At 42.2% G+C, this 19,250-nt stretch overlaps 2 protein-coding genes across 3 annotated transcripts; both read right to left on the bottom strand.

Moving 5' to 3' along the window:
- Positions 1-2,961: 2,961 nt before the first annotated feature.
- LOC128754584 (ecto-ADP-ribosyltransferase 5-like) lies at positions 2,962-4,340 on the bottom strand. 2 transcript variants are annotated; one of them, XM_053857301.1, is made up of 2 exons: positions 4,233-4,340; positions 2,962-3,779 (listed from the first exon to the last, which is right to left on the bottom strand). In XM_053857301.1, exon 2 carries the CDS (start codon positions 3,723-3,725, stop codon positions 3,003-3,005), a length of 723 nt encoding a protein of 240 aa, XP_053713276.1. In that variant the 5' UTR covers positions 3,726-3,779; positions 4,233-4,340; the 3' UTR covers positions 2,962-3,002. The 2 variants fall into 2 exon arrangements, with proteins under 2 accessions (XP_053713276.1, XP_053713274.1); XM_053857299.1 differs by having other exon boundaries at positions 4,261-4,339.
- Positions 4,341-5,589: 1,249 nt separating this feature from the next.
- On the bottom strand, positions 5,590-8,695 carry LOC128753557 (ecto-ADP-ribosyltransferase 5-like). The gene is made up of 3 exons (XM_053855340.1): positions 8,601-8,695; positions 6,901-7,554; positions 5,590-5,796 (listed from the first exon to the last, which is right to left on the bottom strand). The coding sequence occupies exons 1-3, from the start codon at positions 8,679-8,681 to the stop codon at positions 5,590-5,592; spliced, it is 942 nt and encodes a 313-aa protein (XP_053711315.1). The 5' UTR covers positions 8,682-8,695.
- Positions 8,696-19,250: the final 10,555 nt, after the last annotated feature.

The following is a 19,250-nucleotide window of genomic DNA, read 5'->3' on the forward strand; positions in this document are numbered from 1 at the left end:
TCAGACAGAGGACGCAGGCGCGGCGGATGACTGCAACTTCCCACTCACAGTTGTGAGCGACTCACACATCTCCAGCTCCACCACCAGTCCAACCTGGAGTCGTGCTGAGCTAAAGGCCAGACTCCCTGCACACAAATACCTGGAGAGACGACACACAGTAGCAATACATGAGTACATTCTGCTCATAACTGATGGAGACGAACAGAAAGACTCCATGAAGATGAATGAGATGTTAGAAAACAGGACGTGGAAGAACAAAATAAAACAGAACTGAATAGCTCATGACAGTTTGACCCTTAACCTCCAACAGAGTATTGGTGGACCTTATTACCATCTGTATCTTACAAACTCGATTGCGAGCCAATAAATCGATGACAATCTTACGCCGGAAAAAGTGCAGGAGGCCTGTTTGCCAACTGGAAACATTTCCTCGATTCTCTCCACCGCAAAGTTCCACTCTTCTCTGGCCGCCATAACCTCCAGCAACACGTTAGTGGAGGTGCGGCTCGCGCTCAGCAAAGAGCGCCACTTTCACGGTGAGAAGATCCAGGGTGAACGTGACATCATCGCAGCAGGTCAACTGCAGTTCAACAGAACGTTTTGTGTGTGTGTTTTTTTCAAGAATGACAACCAGAACCTGGCCCATCTTTTGTTACTGTTTAAGTACATTACTGGGCCAAAAATGATATCGAGTTGAACACGTCATTCTTGAAAGCGGATCGGCTGTGAAGGTGTGGCGGCTGTGAAGCAAAGCGTGACGCTTAACAGTGTCTTCGGGGGCCGCAAGACCCTCGGCATAATCTGCCACACCCCCCAGGTTAGTGGGGCAACCCGACCAAATCTGCACATTTTTCCTGCAAAAATAATTCAGTGGCGTCTTCATCCGTCCAGTCACAGTAACTGGGTGGAGCTGGGGAAGACCTCACCGTACAGCAAGCTGATCCAACCTCTCGACAGTCTGGCAGGTGAGACTGTGCCATTGTTAAAGTTTGGGACTTTCAATGCTTCATGCTACATGCAAAGATGTTACTTTATTAGCTAAGATAATAGTAGTGTTATCGCTGTAAATGTTTAGTAATGACTCCATGGTGTGACATTTCCTGCCAGGTTCATAAACAAAGTTGAGCAAGAAAAAAAAACCAGAAAAAAGAAAGATTGTATTTATCCGCTGCTTAAGTTTGGGAAAAGCAAACATAGAAATACATTGTTTTTTGTTTGTTTATTTTGTGTTATTAGATTAAATATTTATTTTATTTTTTATATTTTTAAGTTTGATGAATTTGATGATTTTCTTCACAACTAAATCACACACAAAAGTCACTTTTAATCAAATCCATGAAGTTACTAAACGACAATAACACTCAACACTGTGTAGAAAACAAACTTTTAAAGTTAAATAAACAACAATACAAAAGTGCATCCTATAAAATAAATAACCTGAAACCTGACAGACCATCAACGACATGTCCAAGGAATGAGTACATCTGGTCCAGGTGCACGATTAGCTGCTGAAAGCTCTGGTCTTCAACAGAACTGGGCTGTTGTAGCTTTGGTTTCACCTGCAGTTCTCTCCAGTTAGCTTTGCTTTTGCTCCGTTGCCCTTTCGGTACCACTTGGATTTGGTGCGGCGGTTTGAGCCCAAGTGTCTTGTTTTACCACAGATGCTGACTCTGTGGTTGCACATTAAGCGAACTGCAATTTGGTTGTCACTCTCCTTGACGGAGAAGTATTGACCGCCATCATGGCTGGATGGCTCTACTGTATGAGGCTGCAGGGCTGCAGGCGGGTCTGCAGCATCACAACAAGCAGTGTCATTCGCCGGAGAAATGCCTGCTTTGTTTCGTCTTTTTCATATTTAAATTTTAAATAGCATCTGATAAAAATAAAAATGACATTTGTCCTTTGAGCTGCTGATCACGATGACGTCATAAATGCCCATATCAAAGCTAATAAATCGGTGAAGCCGTAGTATAACGTGACATTAAGAGTTTCAGGAGTCACCATGGTCATAGGACGTTAAATACAACTCAGTGACCTTTATGAACAAATCACCATTCCTAACTGAGCCCTTAGCCTCGTCAACAAACCTCACGAGTCAAATACAGTGGTACCTTGTTTTCGGATCTTCTCCTAGTCTAAACTTGAGTTTTTCTTTTTTGTGTGTCAACTGGTTCAGTCTCCATCTGCTCTAGTAGTATCAGAGCGCATTCATCTGTGTGTGGAACTTCCGTCTCTGTTTGGATTGTTTTGCAAAGACACAGAAATTGGCAACAGGCACAAACCTTCACAGTGCTGCATTGACAGTTGAAAGTATGGAAGCCCATTTTCGCTAGGTACAGAAAAAAAAAAAAAGTAGAACGTTCATATCTTTAATGTCTTGGGCGTCTTTGAGCTTAAGACACATGGCAAGCCCTACTGAAACTGAAATCTTAGCAGCTACGTTTGCAAAAGGATTCCGCTCATCTCCGCTCACGCATAAAGAAACTCACTTAAAAGTTGTATACAAACAATGTTATGTTTTCTAAAAGTGAACACTTCCCAGAAATAGCCGCTTGACAAGTCGGCACATTTCTACAGGCGGGTGCAAGCAAACTGCGTTGTTTTTCCTGATGTAAGCATTGTGTGCAAATGAGAGGGTCAAAAAGAAAACAAACAATGAGTTCATGACTTTTCCTGACACCAGTGATGTAGGATACAGCGTCAACTCATCTGCCTTCATAAATGTGGGCCGTTGTGCAGGTAAAGTCACACATCTACTCATGAGTACAATTCTGATTTCTGCATTAGTTTGACCTTTCTAGCTTTAGATGTCTGTCCTCTCAGAATATGACACGTCGCCTACCTATAGCACATGTCAGTGGCCATCTGTACAAGGGTCAGTGAGGTGAAGTAATTCAGTGCATGTAAAGTGGCATGACACACATGAAGCAACATCATTCGATTCATCAGTTGGTTCTTTTATTTCAAAGTCCAAACACGTGAAGGCTTGAAGGCATTTGCGCCTAAATATTGTTGAGAAGTGCACAATTCAAATTCGACTGTGTATTTCCAGTACTCTTGACCTGGTACTCCACATCACATGTAGGTTCAGCGTTCTCCCCCACAGCTGTGACTGTAAAGACCTCGTAGGGAGGGATGAGGACTTCGCGTTCATTTGGAAATTCAGAATATTGAGAAATGGCTGCCCCAAAGCAGGTCTCAATCTTAAAGCATGTTTTACCAAATGCTGGGCTCGCGTAGCCGTCCATGCTGCTGGAGGTGAATGAGCCAAACCGAAAGGACTTGTTCACAACGTCTCGGCGAAAGCTGAGTCCAACCCTCCGGTAGACAGTACGACATCCCCTGCCCTGCATGGATTTGAGTCTTTGAACAGCAGTGGTCAGGTAGAAGTGGAGAGCGTGATATTGGAAGGTGGTTCTGTAGGAGGATCCCTCAGTGCGCACGGCCTGATTGAACTCTTTATAAAGCGGGGGCTGGTTAAGAGTGTAAGCGTAGACGGCCATTTTCTCCTTCAGACTCATCTCGCCGGTGATCTTGCCAGCGACCTTGTCGGTGATCGTGTCGCGGACCTTGTTGAGGAACTGTCTGACTGCCGTTCTGGGTTCCGCTCCAAATTTCTCTTGTGCTTTATCCCAGGCCTGCTTAAAATTTGAATTCTTACTTTTTTCTTTTTCCAGCAACCCAGGTGCCAGTTTTTCCATTGTCGTAACACATCTTTTATACATGTCATCAACAGAGTTGGGAGAGAGATCCAGGTCAAGTGGTGCCTGAACAGCATCCTGTAAAAGAGTGGGAACACACAACTTGCATGAAGCATTAAGTATGAGAGAGTATACGTACGTTGCAGACCATGTACTTGTGCTGTAGAGAGATCCTGGCTACTCCACTGTCAAACCCCTATGAATGGATGTGCTGCGACTGTTGTTCTCAATATATAGCAAATTAAATGGTGTATACGAACCATGCAAGACGATACTATATAATATATAACATGTCTTCCATATAGTGTAAACTTGAACTACAATCCTATATGGTCCTGAACATTTTAACAAAGTTAATATCTCAAGGAAAATGACATTAGTACTGTACCTATTATTAGTTGCTGATTTTTGTTGATAGTTTTCAGTCAAGTCATAAGCATACTTCATTAAATTCGTGAATATATGAAATACAGTATCTAAAAAGTAAATTTCAAGTATATCGACTCGGTTTTAGTATTTAAAAAAATTTACTTTTGCCAAAGCACGAGAAGCTTCATACCATTGTAGATCCAAGCCCGACCCCAAAGGTCAGCAAGAGAAGCATCACAGCCATTGTTGCACCTGCAGACGGACTCTTCATCAAACCTCTGCACCAGTTCTGCTCCTCTTTGACTTAAATACAGCACTGCTGCTCACAAAATAGCAGAGTCATTATCAAACCAAAACCACAACAGCCCACCCTTTGTTGCTTTATCTGTTGGAGACTATGAACAGGACACTCACATGAAGAAGAAACACCTCAGCAGAAAGTGTCTGAAGGTCTGCTCACTTGCATGGATGGACTTTGTCTTGAAACGCTGCCACTTGAGTGGGGCCGAAAGAAATCCAGGGGCCACAAACTGCTTAATAATATGTTCCTCAATTTATACTATGTATTATTGTTTCAGCTATATCTGCATCCCTACATTTTTTAAAAGTACTTTGAGTATAACAACATTCCTACAGTAAATAGTCATCACTCCTTTCAATATTTCTTTGACATCCCTTTTTAAACGCGGGGCTACAGTGACCCAATGAGATTCAGACCCAGGAATTGGAATGATATTGGCTCTCTAACACAATCTGGCCTTGTTGGTAGGACCTACTTAGTCAAAGACAGAGACAGTGTTCTTACCTTGTTCTCTGGTCATTGGACCTTTCCACGTCCCAGCAGCAGTGGTTGTTCGAGTCGTTCATGGTGCTCCTACTTCTTTGCTCGGTGTGGTATTTTGATTACCCTCCAACATCTATTCGATGAGTTGTTCTGCAGCCATGGAGGCTGATCTACAAGAACTCCGAGAGATTGTTGCACAGTTGAGGGCTGACAATGAGCGGTTGAGTAATGAGGAGGTTCACCTGAGTCTACCACATCGGTGCTGCCCACTACATCAGCTGTTGGTGCCCCTGTCACTGAGAGGTTCGTATCTGTTGCTAGAGACAGAATGTGTCCCATCTTCCAGGGAAGGAAGCATAGGACTGAGTGAGTGGACTGAAGAAGTAGAGGCAGAGATCAGAGCCTGTTTATTTGATCACCTAGAGAGGAGACGTGACTCAAGTATCACTCGAGCATGGACCGAATAGTTGCCATTTTGTGTGAGTTACATGGGTGTGCCGAATCATACATTGCTCTTCAGGAAGTGTTCTTTTCCAGGAGGCAGCAGGAGGGGAAACTCTTCAAGAGTTCGATTTGGTCCTGTAGAGCCTCATGGAGACAGTGAAACAGCGTGCACCTATCCCTATGCCAAGTGCCGCAGCTTTGCTGAGAGACCAATTTGTTGAGCAAGTACTTGATAGCTCATTTTGCTGTGACCTGAAACAGCTGGTGCGCAGACAGCCTGATGTTACACTGCTAGATGTCCGGGCTGAGGCTATCCGTTGGGGGCGAGAGGGACTGGGGCGAGGGATCGTCGTCACTTTGTCCCTTTGGTGTGTGGTGCTCAATGTGGGGTTCAGGCCAGATCTCAGGGTGCGGCTTCTCCATCCCCATTTTCAGAGATGGCAGATGTTTGTGCATCAGCAGGAGCAACTGACTCAGCTCACTCAGAGCATCGCTCCTCTACAGAACCCTCAGCAGCGCAGTCGTTGCCCGCATAACGGCCCATTGCTTTCCAGTGTCAGATTGTAGGCTGTATGTTACTTCCGATGGGCAGTTTCATTCACAACCTCCAGCAAACCCTGCAGCACAGGCACATGCAGTGTTAAGGTCAGAAAACTAGAACCCACAGAACCGCAGAGCCCCAGTTTGGATAGGGCTGTTACTGTCTCATAAGTGTCTTGTCGCAGCTTGGGTACAGCGAGACTGATCTCCGCTTGTTCACATGTAGATGTGAACATGGGTGGAGTGCATGTCCCTTGTTTACTTGATACTGGTTCCAAGGTGTCTACTATTTCTGAAAGCTTTTTCCGGCAGCACCTTGAACCATGCAGCTTTGCGCTCCTTTTTGGGTTTCGCCAGTTATTATCGATGGTTCTATCATGATGGTTCGGGGAGCCTGGCCCAGTTGCTTATATAAGACTTGAACGGTGAGATAAGGTTTAACAAAGATGTATTACGATTCCACAATAAACAATAGACGAACAGGTTTTTTGCAGGTTAGAGTTTTAATCCAATCACAATCCAGCTGGCTTGTGTGGTCCAAGGCCTTCAGCAGCAACAGTGCAGGCGCAGGTGCCCTCAGAGGAACGGACACAATAAGTAGATGGATAGTTGCGATAGCCAATCAGATCACCAGTTGGGGACAGCGAGGCCTTCTAGCTGGCCTCATACCGTCATTTTTATGGGCAAACTAGCTTCAGAGCAATGAAACCACAGATGTTTGGTGACATTCTAGCGAGAACCGCGCTGTTTTCTCCCCCTGCATTTCCTCGACATCTACACCGGCGAGATAACCAGGTGCAGAAAGGCGGCCACCGCAGGCTTAGCGCTTGGTGAGTGCTGACGTTTGAGATGTTTATTTTGGCCTTGTTATTTAGGTTGGTATTTCGAACAGGATCACGGTAAAAGTCTGACACACACAAGAAGCAACTTCATTTGATTCATCAGGTGTTTTTTTTTATTTCAAACTCCATTCATCTGTGAAGGCTTCAATGCATTTGAGCTGCCTGAATGTTTTTTGGCAAGTGCACAATTCAACTTCGACTGTGCTTTTCCTGTACTCGCAGCCCAGTACTCCGCATCACATGTAGGCCGAGGGTACTTCCTCACAGATATCACTGTAAAGACCTCGTAGGGAGGGATGAGGAGCTCATGTTCATTTGGAAATTCAGAATATTGAGAAATGTCTGCCCCAAAGCAGGTCTCAATCATAAAGCATGTTTTACCAAATGCTGGGCTCGCGTAGCCGTCCATGCTGCTGGAGGTGAATGAGCCAAACCGAAAGGATTTGTTCATAACATCTCGAGAAAAGCTGAGTCCAACCCTGCGGTAGACAATGCGGCATCTCTTGCCCTGCTTCAGTTTGAGTTTTCGAAGAGCAGTGGTCAGGTAGAAGTGGAGAGCGTGATATTGGAAGGTGGTTCTGTAGGAGGATGCCTCAGTGCGCACGGCCTGATTGAACTCTGCATAAAGCTTGGGCTGCTCCAGAGTGTAAGCGTAGACGGCCATCCTCTGCCTCATCTGCAAATCACTCAGTTTGGATTTCCGATGGAATTTCTCTCGTGCTTTATCCCAAGCCATCTTAAAATTTTGATTTCCGTTTTTTTCCTTTTCTAAGAACTCAGATGCCACTTTTTCCATTTCCGAAACACATCCGTTATACATGTCATCAACAGAGTTGGGAGCGAGATCCAGATCAAGTGGTGCATGAACAGCATCCTGTAAAAGAGTGGGAACACACAACTTGCATGAAGCATTAAGTATGATGGAGTATACGTAGACCACGCACTTATACTGTAATAGATCCTGGGTATTCCACTGTCAAACCCCTATGAACCGGATGTGCTGCGACGGTTGTGAAGGGCCTTATTTTGGTGGGGCCAACACTCGGGTCGCAAGGAGAAAATGGAAAATGTTCAATTATGCTTTGAAATGAAAATAAAAGCTTTAAAAAGTTTGTTTTTGGGGATTTTTAAGATTCTCAATAGATACCTATTTAAAAAGCATTTTTTCTTCATTATGTATTTAATGCGAAGACTTGAACACATGAAATGAATTCATTTGGTGGAGAAAGGCAAGACAATGCAATATATCTGAACATTAAATATGAATTCTGTAGGGAGCAAAGTAGGGAGTAAAATTAAAGTGTAATAAGGTGGGATGATGGTAATAACCATATTTATTAGTAGTAGTAGTAGGAGGAGGAGGAGGAGGAGGAGAATTAGTAGTAGTTGTTGTAGTAGTAGGAGGTGTAGTAGTAGTAGTAGTAGTAGTAGTAGTAGTGTTGTAATGTGACGATTTTGTTGCATGTATCCTGCTGTCTGTGATCTTTATGTGGTGTCTGTGATCTTTATGTTCGTCTGGGATTGTATGACATGTGTCCAGGTCTGTGAGAACAGATATTTCATCCATGCTATATGTCTCGTACTGTAGCATATTTGACAATAAAGTTACCTTACCTTACCTTACCTTACCTTACCTGTTCCCCTCGACCCTTTTGATAGACAGGTGGCGCAGGCCGCCTGTGTCCTCTGCGCGGTACTTCACAGATTAGTACTGGTCTTATTATTATTAGTACAAAGTCACAGATTATGGCTGATACTATTCAGTCTAAACATAAGTATACTTCATTATATTCGTAAACTTCAGGTGTATAGGCTTGTTTTTAGTATTTTAAAAAATCACACATAGAACACTTGAATAAACTACTTCTGCCAAAGCACGACAAGACTGTGAAAACCAAAGTAGCAAGAGCAGCTTCATACCATTGTAGATCCAAGCCCGACCCCAAAGGTCAGCAAGAGAAGCATCACAGCCATTGTTGCACCTGCAGACGGACTCTTCATCAAACCTCTGCACCAGTTCTGCTCCTCTTTGACTTAACTGCAGAGCTTCTGCTCACGAAATAGCAGAGTCATCATCAAACTCATATCATACCAGCCTACCTTTTATCACTTTATCTGTCAGGGAAAATGAACTAAACACTCACTTGAAGAAGCAGGAACTTGGTGGGTGCATGTTCGACACCAGCTGTTCCAGTTCCAGTGTCGCCCATCTGCCTGATCGCACCACAATACATTTGCTTTCTCTTGTATTCTTTTCACATCACATAATCCATATTCTGAAACGGACTTATTCTGATATTGCGTTGTAACTTTGGGTCCTGTAGAGACCTTCGTGTTGCTTGGATAAGGAGACGTATCGATGACATTACATAACATCTCACTTGTGTAGATATTTTTGGTTTTAGGAGAATCGCTTCTAACCAAACTGGTATTGAGAGAAAGTCATATGTTTTATTTGGATATTTTTGATCATTGATTGGTTGTTAAAAACTCAGTGAATGGCCTTGTTATTTTGGTTGATATTTTGAACAGGATCACTGTAATAAAAAATTACATGCACAAGAGTCATATGTCGGACATGAACCGAGGGAATCATGGGGATGTGCTTTAAGCACTATATGACGGAAAAGTCACATGACCTGTTGCTCAGGTGACCATTACAGCCTTTTTTCAGCGTTTTGTCTGAATTGACACGTCTGTGGAGCACAATAATTCATGTAGTACAAAGTGGCACTACACTTGCATGAAGCTGTCGGTTAAAGGCATGTTTGAATCTATACTATTGGGCAGCAAGAAGGGGTGAGGGGTGGCGAGGTGGGGTCCCTGGGGGAGTAATTCAGCGTAGGCCACTGTGTTGGGAAATATATATTGTAGGAGCAATGTGTAGCAATGAGCATAGTCAAGTTCTTAAGTAACACAAGGTACAATTTCACAATAATGGATCGGCTTTCCAGTTCCCCAAAATGGTTATCTGAGCCAGCCAGGTTTGGAACTCGCGTTAGCGTTTTTGCGTAAGAGATACAGTAAGCGGAGCTGGAGTGGTTGATAACGAAACACCTTCACTTTCATCATGAAAAGTATCTTCTCCTTCTCAAGCATCGCTGTTGAGTCTCTTGCCGCGGACGGTCCTCCATCCGTCTGAGAGCTCCCTCCTCTGACACCCGTAGATCTAGACACACTGCACGACTTGGTTTTGTATATGCAGTTAGAGAAATAAACAGACCACTGGTTTCGTTACTCACACTCTTTCTTTCACCTGTTTATTGAACACAACAGGTAACATGCTGAAAACATTTACATGGATTGTCTCGAATGGCAAGCATCACTCCCGACACCCCCGCTCGATGATGAACAACTCATTTATTAACAAGCATTAATGATGAGAACGTGTCCATTTTGGACCTTGTAGCGAACTTTGTGAACACGTCTGCGACCATGTTTTCTGTAGGACAGTACACAAAGAACACACTGAATTGTATGCAATTATACTTGATGTCCACGTGCTTGCTTCTCTGGCAACTCACTGGATTCTTGGCAGGCGAATAGTACCTTGGTTGTTATTGTTTCCGGGAAAGTTTCCTAAAAAGTTAATGTCCATGTCCGTTCTTTGTTTTCCATGAAGCAATAGCATCCTTCTGTCATGTGTCCATTCTGCATCAGCAACCCTGTTATCTCCAGTTCAGTGTCTCTTTTGTTTGTCACACAGACCAAAATCCTTAGTTCCCTGCAGATACGAAGAGTAATACGAAGACGTAGGAAGTAATGTCTGGTCTAGTACAGCTCAGAATGTAGCAGAGACATCCTGACATCTCACTATATCTCCGCTGATCTGCTTGTTGACTCTTAGGAGAAAATGTCGACCGATATGTTGGTTGTATTTGGGCTATTTTTCACTCTACATCGCTTTCGGACTCTAATTCATGTTGTCGTCAATGACTGACTCATTTCTACTTTTCTCCCTAAATCTGTTGGCTGGCCACTGACTACATTGCATGTTATTTGTAAGGGTTAGCGCAGGTTATTTGGTAAAAGGTCATTTGCAAGTTAGTCTGCCAACATTTGTATGTTCAACTTCAGTAATAAAACCATTCTCAATAACAAATATTGACAAATATCGGCCCAGATTATCGGCTCATTATGGATCAAGAAGATTTGCAACATTATCGATTATTTCTTTGATTTGATGCTAAAACCTTGCAGTTGTTCCACGTATACTTCATGGTCAAAAGGCACAAGCAAATAAGCGCCCTGGACGCCCATTTGATGCAACTGGAGATTAAGCATTAGCACACGCAAAGATGTCAAATTGACTGTTGGAGGAAATGTTTGTGAATAGTCGAAAAATCATCTGTGAAAGTAATGACATATTTGTGACCTTCTTATGACTCTGCTGCAACGGGGCTTCCCTGATCAGTGTGTAGTAGCGCTAACAAAACAGAGGTTGTAAATGTAAACCATTAGTGACGGAAGATAAGTGATGTATGAAGTGAGTATGGTGCTAATTCCAAATATCCACTGGTGTTTTCCTGTTACCCCTCTGCAGCCCCATGAAACTTTCCAGCAGGAGTCCATCGCATGGAGCTTGTGACTGTCATCTTCTGACCAAAAACCTCAGTAGGGAAGTGACCGTTTACGAGCAGAAGCTCATCCAAAATGCTCCCTACTCCATGTCCATTTTGCTTCTTGAACTGACCTCTGCCCTTGAACTCTGGGACCATAAAAATCCAATAAGTCGCATGCGAATGTATCTTCAGGGTAGCTGTTTTGACTGCTGCTCATCTGTGGATGCTGTGTTTCAGACACTCGACTTGCTTCGGCTCTTCATTTTGGGCCGTCATTTCTCGCACTACTCCACTCTGGTTATGCTCGGAGATCCCTCAGGGGTCGGGTGGACAGGCTGAGGAGGGAAATATATAATCTGTTATGATCAGAACAAATGAGGATGGAAAGATGTTCTTCAAAATAACATGACTCGACCTTGTTTACACTGACACACATAGATTATGGTCATCGTAATGACCTCCGTGCACTCCTTCAGGTGTGGGTCCGAAAGCATTTGCATTAAAGTGAAACCAAAGAACTGTAACAACAGGTAACTTTTAAACATATTTGAAACACAAGACAACTTGAAACTGGAGCAGCATTCCGAGGCAAACGTTGGTTTTGTCCGGCAAAAGCACCCCGCAAACAAATAGGGGGCCCCCACTAGGAGGTGTTTCCCCCAAAATTGGACCTCACTTGGATAGATATGCTAAGACACACACGAACAGCTGGTCACAGACGATATAAACTGAGCGATCCATCACTCATTTGACCAGTATTTACACGCTGAAATGTTCCTTTTTGATTTTGGGGACAGACTCGTCTCAGCACTCCAGTAACACGCCATTGACCTCACATACTCTGCACAAACTCTGTCCTAAACATTGTGTGCAGAACGCTCACTTTCATGTCTTCAACAGTCAAGGGTTTACCACAATATAATGTCAAGGCCACATAGCATAAAGGAAACACTGGAGGACAGACCACAGAGGACCTGTCTGTGGGAAAAGTTAACAGGCAACACCTTTCAGTGTTACTTCATTTAAACTTTGGTGACCTGCTGCGGCGACATGATAAAGAAGAAAAAGAAGAACAAATGTCCAATTACCTAATTTCTTCATGATGAAACATATACAGGACACAAACAGTTTTTTCATAATGCTAAGAGATGAACCCAAGAACCATTGAGTGTCCGAAACCCTTAGTAAGAACTGAGAAGGTGGGCCTCACCTCTGGTTCCTGGGGCCACCACAGTATTAAGAAGGGGTCGTTCAACAGAAGGATCACCACTGCCATCGCCACACAAGCAAGTGCACAGTTCTTCAGAAACCTGATCTGATCCATCCACTGCAGGTGCCTCATGTCCGCAAGCCTGCAGAGCAAATGTATGGAGCATATGAGCCACTGCCACACACACAAAACGCACCACTCTACTGACACGTAACTCCATCTGTGCATCAGCTGAACTCACCATTCCACATAATCCTGTGCTTGGAGACCTTCAGCTTGCGTGTCACCCAAGTTGTGCGGGAAAGAACAGCCAAGCAGTTCCTTTGATTTTGTTTGTGTTGAAGGTTTAGCCACCGCTTCAGTCGGCGACGCCTTTGGTTCACAACAGCTCAAACATGGGATTGTTGAGTGCAGGCTCCCAGAGCGGAGATACCAGTTCATCCTGAATGGTAACAAGTTAAACTGAGCACAAATAGCTCTCAGTTGGTGTCGCACCGAATGCCAAATTACTGTGTTTGCTTTCTCAAAGATCATCTAAGGGGAAAAGGTTATATTCTCTGGACTGCTGTTCATGATGTGGTGAGCTATTGTGACGCTTGTAAGTTGATATTCATATTCAGAGCTGCTTGGCAAGTCTTCTGTTTTTCATTTGTATGACAGAACATGAGACACGTCGGGGGAGGAAAAAGTTGGTGTGGGTTTTTTTTTTTTTTATTCAATATTTAAACATAAAAAAAATGTGATCTAAAGTTTGAAGTTTCTACCTGCCCACTCGCTTATACTGTTCATGCTAAGCTACAATGCAATACTTGCTACTTTATCTCGCATTCCTCACATCAGTGAAAGCATCCAGGCACAAGCAACATGCTGAGCCGAGTCCCAGCTACAGCTACTCAGAATGAAGCAGTGAGCTAAATGGGTTTGTGAGCAAATGTTTATATCTGTTGGGCGGGAACCTTTTTGTCTAAGAGCCAAGGGACTGACATGTATGGAAATATATTTCTGTAAGAGCCACATGCTTTTTTTCTTTCTAAAATAAATCACAAAAAACTAAATCTGTGCAATTGGGAATTTCTCTTCGGAGATTAATAAAGTATTCATCTGTCTATTTGAACAAACAATTTTAAATGACAATCTCCGAACGTATGATTTTTAGATTGTTATGCTTACGCTGGCCAGTAATACCACTTCAAAGCAGCTGTTCTATACTTCGCACTCTCTCTTCTGGTTGGAGTGGAAAGGATTCTTCATAGCCCCTCTGTGAAAATTGAATAGTTACCTGAATGTAACTTCGGTTCCGTGAACACGTGAAACTGGGCCTGCACGATTCGGGGGAAAATATGAATCACAGTTTTTTTTAGCTTAGAAATGATATCACGATTCTCTTTCACGATTTTTTTCCTCATGAAATATGAAGTTTACTCCATACATAACCCACGACAAAACAAAGTTGTAGCACCAAACATATGATGTTTGAGGGGCTGATAAAGATTTTTGCTACCGATCACCGATATCGATCAGCCAGAGTGCTGTTCACCGATACCGGTGGATTGACAATGAATTTGTAATCCAAATGATGAGACCTTCTATTTACATGATGTGAAAACATGAACCATTAAATCGTTTTAATTCAGACACATTTTAATGTACCTCTTCAAGGAGGCTGGAGAACGCAGCAACTATTGTGTCAAAAGCACAACTGAAAAACATTTCATTTGATATGAGATGTCACAGTTTAGTGAATCGCTTGAGACTTTGCTGCGTCCGTGAAATATGTACATACTGGCCGCTTGTAGCAGGACTCCGACACAGAGAGCACTGCATTTATGAAAGTTTCCACTCCGGACATTTTCAAAAGTTTCAGATTCAGGTGGCTCACGAACGCTGCACCTGACTCCAAAACGTCTCCGCGTAAACACCACCTGAGAAAGACTGGTCATCTAGTGCGGTGAAATTCATGATTATTTCTTAGGTAACTTGTCTCGCGTTCCGATTGTCATGCTCGGACCGGCGGGTTTTGCTAAGCACAAGCGGCACTAAGCGCTGCTGAGGAACCATGGCTTTCACTTTCATGAGCACCGGAAAACTCTCAATGCTCCGTCAAGTGCTGTGCCATAAATGGCATGTTTAATTTTAACGCAACATTGTGCCGTGCATGTGCAGGCCGCAAACTTTAAATGACAGCTTGAAAGAACATTCACGGCAGACGTTGCCTGGTGAGCAGCGAGTCGGGAGGAGCAGACGCATCACTACCACCAGTGCATACCCATAATTTTTTTTGATAAAATCTGTTCTTACAGTACATAGTCAATTTATTTCATAATACTCCAGTAAAAACACTTCAAACTCACAGGGACAGTAGAGTAGAGCATCCTGAACAGGAATCCAGTGAAGCATTTCACTAACCTCTTGTGTTTTTTTAATATATATATTTTTATATTATCTCTGTTCTTACAGTACATAAAGTCAATTTATTTCATAATACTACAGTAAAAACACTTCAAACTCACAGGGACAGTAGAGTAGAGCATCCTGAACAGGAATCCAGTGAAGCATTTGACTAACCTCTTGTGTTTTTTTTAATATATATTTTTTTATAAAATCTGTTCTTACAGTACATAAAGTCAATTTATTTCATAATACTACAGTAAAAGCACTTCAAACTCACAGGGACAGTAGAGTAGAGCATCCTGAACAGGAATCCAGTGAAGCATTTCACTAACCTCTTGTGGTTTTTTAATATATATTTTTTTATATTATCTCTGTTCTTACAGTACATAAAGTCAATTTATTTCATAATACTACAGTAAAAACACTTCAAACTCACAGGGACAGTAGAGTAGAGCATCCTGAACTGGAATCCAGTGAAGCATTTCACTAACCTCTTGTGTTTTTTTAATATATATTTTTTTTATATTATCTCTGTTCTTACAGTACATAAAGTCAATTTATTTCATAATACTACAGTAAAAACACTTCAAACTCACAGGGACAGTAGAGTAGAGCATCCTGAACAGGAATCCAGTGAAGCATTTCACTAACCTCTTGTGTTTTTTTAATATATATTTTTTTATTTTATCTATGTTCTTACAGTACATAAAGTCAATTTATTTCATAATACTAAAGTAAAAACACTCCACACTCATATGGATAGTAGAGTAGAGCATCCTGAACAGGAATCCAGTGAAGCATTTCACTAACCTCTTGTGGTTTTTTAATATATATTTTTTTATATTATCTCTGTTCTTACAGTACATAAAGTCAATTTATTTCATAATACTACAGTAAAAACACTTCAAACTCACAGGGACAGTAGAGTAGAGCATCCTGAACTGGAATCCAGTGAAGCATTTCACTAACCTCTTGTGTTTTTTTAATATATATTTTTTTTATATTATCTCTGTTCTTACAGTACATAAAGTCAATTTATTTCATAATACTACAGTAAAAACACTTCAAACTCACAGGGACAGTAGAGTAGAGCATCCTGAACAGGAATCCAGTGAAGCATTTCACTAACCTCTTGTGTTTTTTTAATATATATTTTTTTATTTTATCTATGTTCTTACAGTACATAAAGTCAATTTATTTCATAATACTAAAGTAAAAACACTCCACACTCATATGGATAGTAGAGTAGAGCATCCTGAACAGGAATCCAGTGAAGCATTTCACTAACCTCTTGTGTTTTTTTAATATATTTTTTTTTATATTATCTCTGTTCTTACAGTACATAAAGTCAATTTATTTCATAATACTACAGTAAAAACACTCCAAACTCACAGGGACAGTAGAGTAGAGCATCCTGAACAGGAATCCAGTGAAGCATTTGACTAACCTCTTGTGTTTTTTTAATATATATTTTTTTATATTATCTCTGTTCTTACAGTACATAAAGTGAATTTATTTCATAATACTACAGTAAAAACACTCCACACTCACAGGGACAGTAGAGTAGAGCATCCTGAACAGGAATCCAGTGAAGGATTTCACTAACCTCTTGTGTTTTTTTAATATATATTTTTTTATTTTATCTATGTTCTTACAGTACATAAAGTCAATTTATTTCATAATACTAAAGTAAAAACACTCCACACTCATATGGATAGTAGAGTAGAGCATCCTGAACAGGAATCCAGTGAAGCATTTCACTAACCTCTTGTGGTTTTTCTAATATATATTTTAAAGAATATCCATATTACAACAGTATACAAGGTGTATTTTTTTGTAAAAAAAAACGAGACGCAAGGGTGAATCGAATTTTTTTTTCACGATTTATCATGCAGGCCTACGTGACACGGTTCCCAATGGGCATCATGTCAGCACGGATGTAAATTTTTTTTGTAACACTGAATATGTTCACTGCAAAAGAACTGTGGAAAGAGTACTGTCTTGTACTGTATTACAGTCTCTATGTCTCACTGTGATTCTATATATATATATATATATATTGGTTTTGATCATGACTGTTTTGACATATATGGGAGCATCTGTTTTACGCTGTGACACTGTCGACCTGACTGAAGCCTATCACGACTGTAACGCTCTCACAATGCTCCCACTCTCACAGCTGCACCATGGCTCCCTGGAAGGAGGTGACATGCCACAGAAAAGCCACATTGGCGTGCGCCTCCACTGCTCTTGTTCTCTTCGCCGGCCTGATGATTTTAGTCCCTGTTCACAAGAAATGGATCCGAGACAAGATTGAGACAAAGGTTTGAACGTTCTGTCTGTATTGTATAAATCATAAGCCGCATCCACTACAGTCTCTCATAAACAGCTGGATTGAAGTGACTAGAGCTGGTCCAACCTTTTATCCTCGTCCAGTATGACGTCGCCCTCTAGTGGCCAAACGATTAACACGCGGTTTCTTCCCCACTTGTACACAGAATCAGACAGAGGACACAGGCGCGGCGGATGACTGCAACTTCCCACTCACAGTTGTGAGCGACTCACACATCTCCAGCTCCACCACCAGTCCAACCTGGAGTCGTGCTGAGCTAAAGGCCAGACTCCCTGCACACAAATACCTGGAGAGACGACACACAGTAGCAATACATGAGTACATTCTGCTCATAACTGATGGAGACGAACAGAAAGACTCCATGAAGATGAATGAGACGTTCTATTTCTGCCTGAGTGAAGCTGTTCAGATCCTTAAACACGATCAGGTGTCATGTCTGCACACACAGCACAGAACAGAAACACACTTGGAGATCACCTCTCCGTATGTTCGCTTCAGTTCTTTCATCCTGGGTTCTGCTCAGGAGAGCGTCTCCAGAAGGGCGTCGTGTTTTGAAATATACTCCTGTTTCGGTGCGGATGTTTCTCAATACACAGGTATGCAGCCACCTGGGCTCCTGCTGGTTCCTCCCTATGAAGTGTTTCAAGTGACTGGTGTTAAACGGAACACACCGCAGTGTCAAGTTGTGTACACACTGAAGGGCAGCCTCAACTGTGTTTATGATAGGAACAGCAACACCTTGCAGGCAATATCTGTGTCGCCCATGCACGTCGTCTGGTGCATTTCCATCATCACCTGCATTTTGATTTTTACCTTTGCATTTATTTTTGTTCTCTTTAAAGTCTTAAAGTGCAAACAGAGAGATTCACTTTTTGGACCTCCTGCTTACCATCCACCTGCCGTAGCCACGTAGGTTCAGCATGCAGTCTGAAGTATCCAGTATACTCTATTTGTTTATGTTATAAACAAATATGTGGACAAACATAAAGCCAAACCATCTCCGGATCAAACAGCCCGTTCTGAACTCAGGAGCTGCTGTCACTGAAGTGAATACTGTGATTTCACCACGTCCTGAAACATCAATAAACTCCTCTTAGATGAATGCTTCTGAACCTTCTGGTACATGATTTATTTATTTATTTATTAACAAACAGGTTGGTTAAAGCTGCTTTAAATGCTTCAGCGATGTTTGTGATCCCTTGAAACTGAAAGTGAATCCCGGACACAGTTCATGGCCCTTGTTTGTAGTCCTTTGTAGGTCAATGGAGCAATTGGACCGAGGCAGCCATTTTTCCAACTTGAAGTTGTTGTTATTGAAATCACAAATATTTAAATGTTTTATTTTGATGTGAAGCATCTTTATTCGAGTCAGACTGACTGCAGAGGAAACACTGGACACTAGCTCCGCTTTATGGCAAGAGCTGGAATCCTTACTCAAGACGAAAGGGACTGCACCACTCCAAGTTGTGCCTTGTGAACTTATATGGAGATGCCAAAGTAAACCATAAACCTAGTGTTAGAAGCTTAACAGTGGCCGCTGCCTCACAATGGTGATGTTTGCTACTTGGTGGCAGCAAGATTGAGCAAGACTGACCTTCGCTACACCTCTCTCCAGATACACGTGGCTGAAAAGTCCAGTTTGCTACTTACTGTTATGATTCACAAGGGCCTCTACCATAACTGTAGACTTCCATTTGGGACAGCAGCGACCTCAGCTATCTTCCAGCCGGCCATGGACCAAACAGAGAGAGTGGACTATCTCTCCGCACCTGAGGAGTGATGCGTTCCTGGAGCTCTGCATTTCTTCCCTTCTATAGTTTTGCTATTGCTCTCTGGACGCAATTCATGCGATTTCAGGCGATATCAACATCAGTTTTTATATTTCGGTAGTCACATGACCGCTTGGAGTACACAGACATTGATAACAATATATTAATAATAGCAATAAGATTTGTATTAATGAGGAGATGGTTTTTCCTCCTGTGCTTATTTTACACTGACTATTTCCCCCCTTTTTTTAAATCTTTTTTGTTGTCTTCTGCTCTTGAACCACT

The sequence above is a fragment of the Synchiropus splendidus genome, chromosome 2 (genome assembly GCF_027744825.2).
Source record: "Synchiropus splendidus isolate RoL2022-P1 chromosome 2, RoL_Sspl_1.0, whole genome shotgun sequence".
In the NCBI taxonomy this organism is placed as follows: Eukaryota; Metazoa; Chordata; class Actinopteri; order Syngnathiformes; family Callionymidae; genus Synchiropus; species Synchiropus splendidus.

Bases quoted from the DNA above. Each gene is read 5' to 3' on its own strand.
- LOC128754584 (XM_053857299.1), bottom strand. From the start codon at position 4,314: ATGGCTGTGATGCTTCTCTTGCTGACCTTTGGGGTCGGGCTTGGATCT. The intron at 3,780-4,260 runs GTATGAAGCTTC...ACTCTTTTACAG, and splicing joins TCGGGCTTGGATCTACAATG to GATGCTGTTCAGGCACCACT.
- LOC128753557 (XM_053855340.1), bottom strand. From the start codon at position 8,681: ATGAAGAGTCCGTCTGCAGGTGCAACAATGGCTGTGATGCTTCTCTTG. The intron at 7,555-8,600 runs GTATGAAGCTGC...ACTCTTTTACAG, and splicing joins TCGGGCTTGGATCTACAATG to GATGCTGTTCATGCACCACT. The intron at 5,797-6,900 runs GCGAGTACAGGA...AGGGTTCTGTAG, and splicing joins GTGATGCGGAGTACTGGGCT to AGGAGCGATGCTCTGAGTGA.